The sequence below is a fragment of the Neopelma chrysocephalum genome, unplaced genomic scaffold (genome assembly GCF_003984885.1).
Source record: "Neopelma chrysocephalum unplaced genomic scaffold, ASM398488v2 Primary Assembly neopelma1_97049, whole genome shotgun sequence".
NCBI classification, from domain to species: Eukaryota; Metazoa; Chordata; class Aves; order Passeriformes; family Pipridae; genus Neopelma; species Neopelma chrysocephalum.
The window spans coordinates 4,013-6,598 of NW_020925691.1; the positions used below are offsets into that span (position 1 = coordinate 4,013).

General features: G+C 46.0%; 1 protein-coding gene across 1 annotated transcript; it reads left to right on the forward strand.

Annotated features, from left to right (window-relative positions):
* Positions 1–923: 923 nt before the first annotated feature.
* On the forward strand, positions 924–2,197 carry LOC113961142 (olfactory receptor 6C3-like). The gene has a single exon (XM_027671210.1). It carries the CDS (start codon positions 1,101–1,103, stop codon positions 2,046–2,048), a length of 948 nt encoding a protein of 315 aa, XP_027527011.1. The 5' UTR covers positions 924–1,100; the 3' UTR covers positions 2,049–2,197.
* The last annotated feature ends 389 nt before the right edge of the window (positions 2,198–2,586 follow it).

A 2,586-nucleotide genomic window follows, 5' to 3' on the forward strand; every position in this document is an offset into this window, starting at 1 on the left:
TTCAAATCACCCTGTTTTTGGAGCCATGTGCTCTGCTCCTCTCTGCCTAAAAACAAAATCAAAAGATGAAAGGAAAAATGTCAGTCTTTATTGCACATTTTTTCTCATGCTTCTTTCTGTGAACTGTGAATTTTCATTTAAAAGCATAACAACTTAATTAATCGGAGATTTGAGACTTGAATAATGAGTTTCATCTCCTCCACTGCAGGCCCTTATGGGAACTTGTTTTCTCCAGGCTCCCTCTATAGTCAGTGGAGACAAGAGAAGGCTCTGGAGGCTGGGTTCTCCCAGTCTAAAACTGGCAGGCAAAGGAAAGGTTACAAATCTCTTCCTGGCACTGTTCTCTTGCTCTGCATTTTGGTTGGAAGATTTGATAGCAATAGCAACGAGCAACTGTATGGAAACAAGTGCCTTTTTGTGCAGACGGGTGTGAGGTGGGACTCTGTGACACACTGTGTGGATCCATAATAAATTTTGGTCATTATTTAGAGTACTAAAAAGACAAGTTATACTTGGTGCCTATTCTGCCCTCCCCTCTCTTTTCCTGAAGAACCAGAGAGCAAGAAGTTGTGGCAGAAAGCAGGGGATTGCAAAATACTTGATATTGCTTATTTTGAAATCAACAGATTCTCAGGGATTCCCAGTGCAAAAGGCAAATACTGAAAAGTAGAAACAAGAGCTTTAAACATACAGAGTGGATGTGATTTCATGGGTTAGCATTTGTGCAGTAGAAGAGAGGCTTTTGGCACATAGGTGTGACAGATGTTTGCCATAGGTCTGAGTGAGCTTGGAATTTCCCAGGAATGGGGTGAAATAGCCAACAGCCTCTTTAGAATTCTCTGTTGTGGTGAAAGAATTCTTCATGAGTATTTGGCAAAGTAGAAATAAGACAACAAAATCTCTGAGGACTCTAAGTGAAATGTGAAACAGAAAAATCAGGGGGTGAGAATTGCTTGAAGGACGATCTCTGTGCTGTACAGGAAGACTGCAGGAAAAGAAAAGAGCAGACAGGGAAGGATAGAACATTTTGTCCGGACTGTGAAATTGTCACACTTGGTTTTGCCACGTTCCTGTCCCGGCTGGATGAACTGAAATTCAGTATGGGACCAGCAAATGAAACAGCAGTTACTGAGTTCATCCTTGAGGGTTTCCCAGGGCTTGATCAAAGACTGCAGCTGTTTCTCTCTGTGATCCTTCTGCTCATGTACCTGACAACAGTGACAGGGAATGCAACCATCATTTTCCTCGTGTGTGTGGATCAGCACCTGCAAACCCCCATGTACTTTTTCATTAGCAACCTGGCGTTCCTGGAAATCTGGTTTACATCCTCCACAAGCATCAAATTGTTTGCCATCCTGAGTTCTGATCAGAAAACCATCTCGCCGAGCAGCTGCTTTGCCCAATCCTATTTCTATTTTGCCCTGGGCTGCACAGAGTTTGTCCTGCTTGTTGTCATGTCCTTTGACCGCTGGGTTGCCATCTGCCAACCCCTGCACTACGCTGCCACCATGGAGCCTCAGCTCTGCCTCTGCCTGGTTGTTGCTGCCTGGCTCATCGGCTTCACCCTCCTGAGCTACCGCCTGCTCTTCCTCTCTCAGCTGTCCTTCTGCAGCTCCAACAGGATCCCCCATTTTCTTTGTGACAACTCCCCCTTATTCAAACTGTCCTGCTCTGACACCAGCCTGCTTTGGAAAATAGACTCTGTTTTCTTATCGTGTGTTGTGCTGGGTTCCTTATGTTTAACTCTGGCATTTTACATGTGCATCCTTTTCTGTATTCTGCAGCTTCCAGCAGCCTCTGGGAGGAAGAAAGCTTTTACCACCTGTTCTTCCCAACTCATCACCTTATCCATTGTATATGGGAGCTGCATTGCTCTCTACATGCGTCCTTCAGCAGATGTTTCCTTGAAGACCAACAGAATTGTAGCTTTGCTGAACACAGTCCTGTACCCATTCTTAAATCCCTTCATCTACAGCCTTAGGAACAAGGCTGTGATACTGGCACTGAACAAATCCATTGCCAGTACAATAACAAAGCTTTTCCCCTAATCAGGATGCATTTCTGGACATAAATTCCAAGGATCTCCTCTCATCTGTTAAACAATACCAGGGCATATGTGTGTGACCTCCAAACACGGATGTCTCAGGAGATTTGTGCTCTTGTCAGCTTGTGTCAGGTTAAGTGATAAGAAGCTCATCTGCACACACAGACAGGGCACTAACAGTGGGAGGAGGAGTAACTCAGTTAATACTCTGCCCTGGCTGCTCCATCACTGCAGGGCCATCAGCTCTCCAAGAATCCATCTCCAAACAGAGAGAGCACAGAGGAACAGTGGCAAGTGACAACCCAAATGACAGGCTCTGAGAAATGGACACCATGTCCAGCTCCTTCCAGGGCTGCCCTGGGAGAGCCATCAGCCCTGTTGTCCAGGTCTGAAACCCCTCAGTCACTGAGAGCAGGTCACCATTTGGACTAGGGGGATTGTTGCCTTGGAGTGTAGGACACATTATGGGATGCAGGGGAAGAGCAGTTTTGGAGAACACAGGACTTGAGGGAAGTTGAGGGGAGGACCCCAACCAGTGCAGT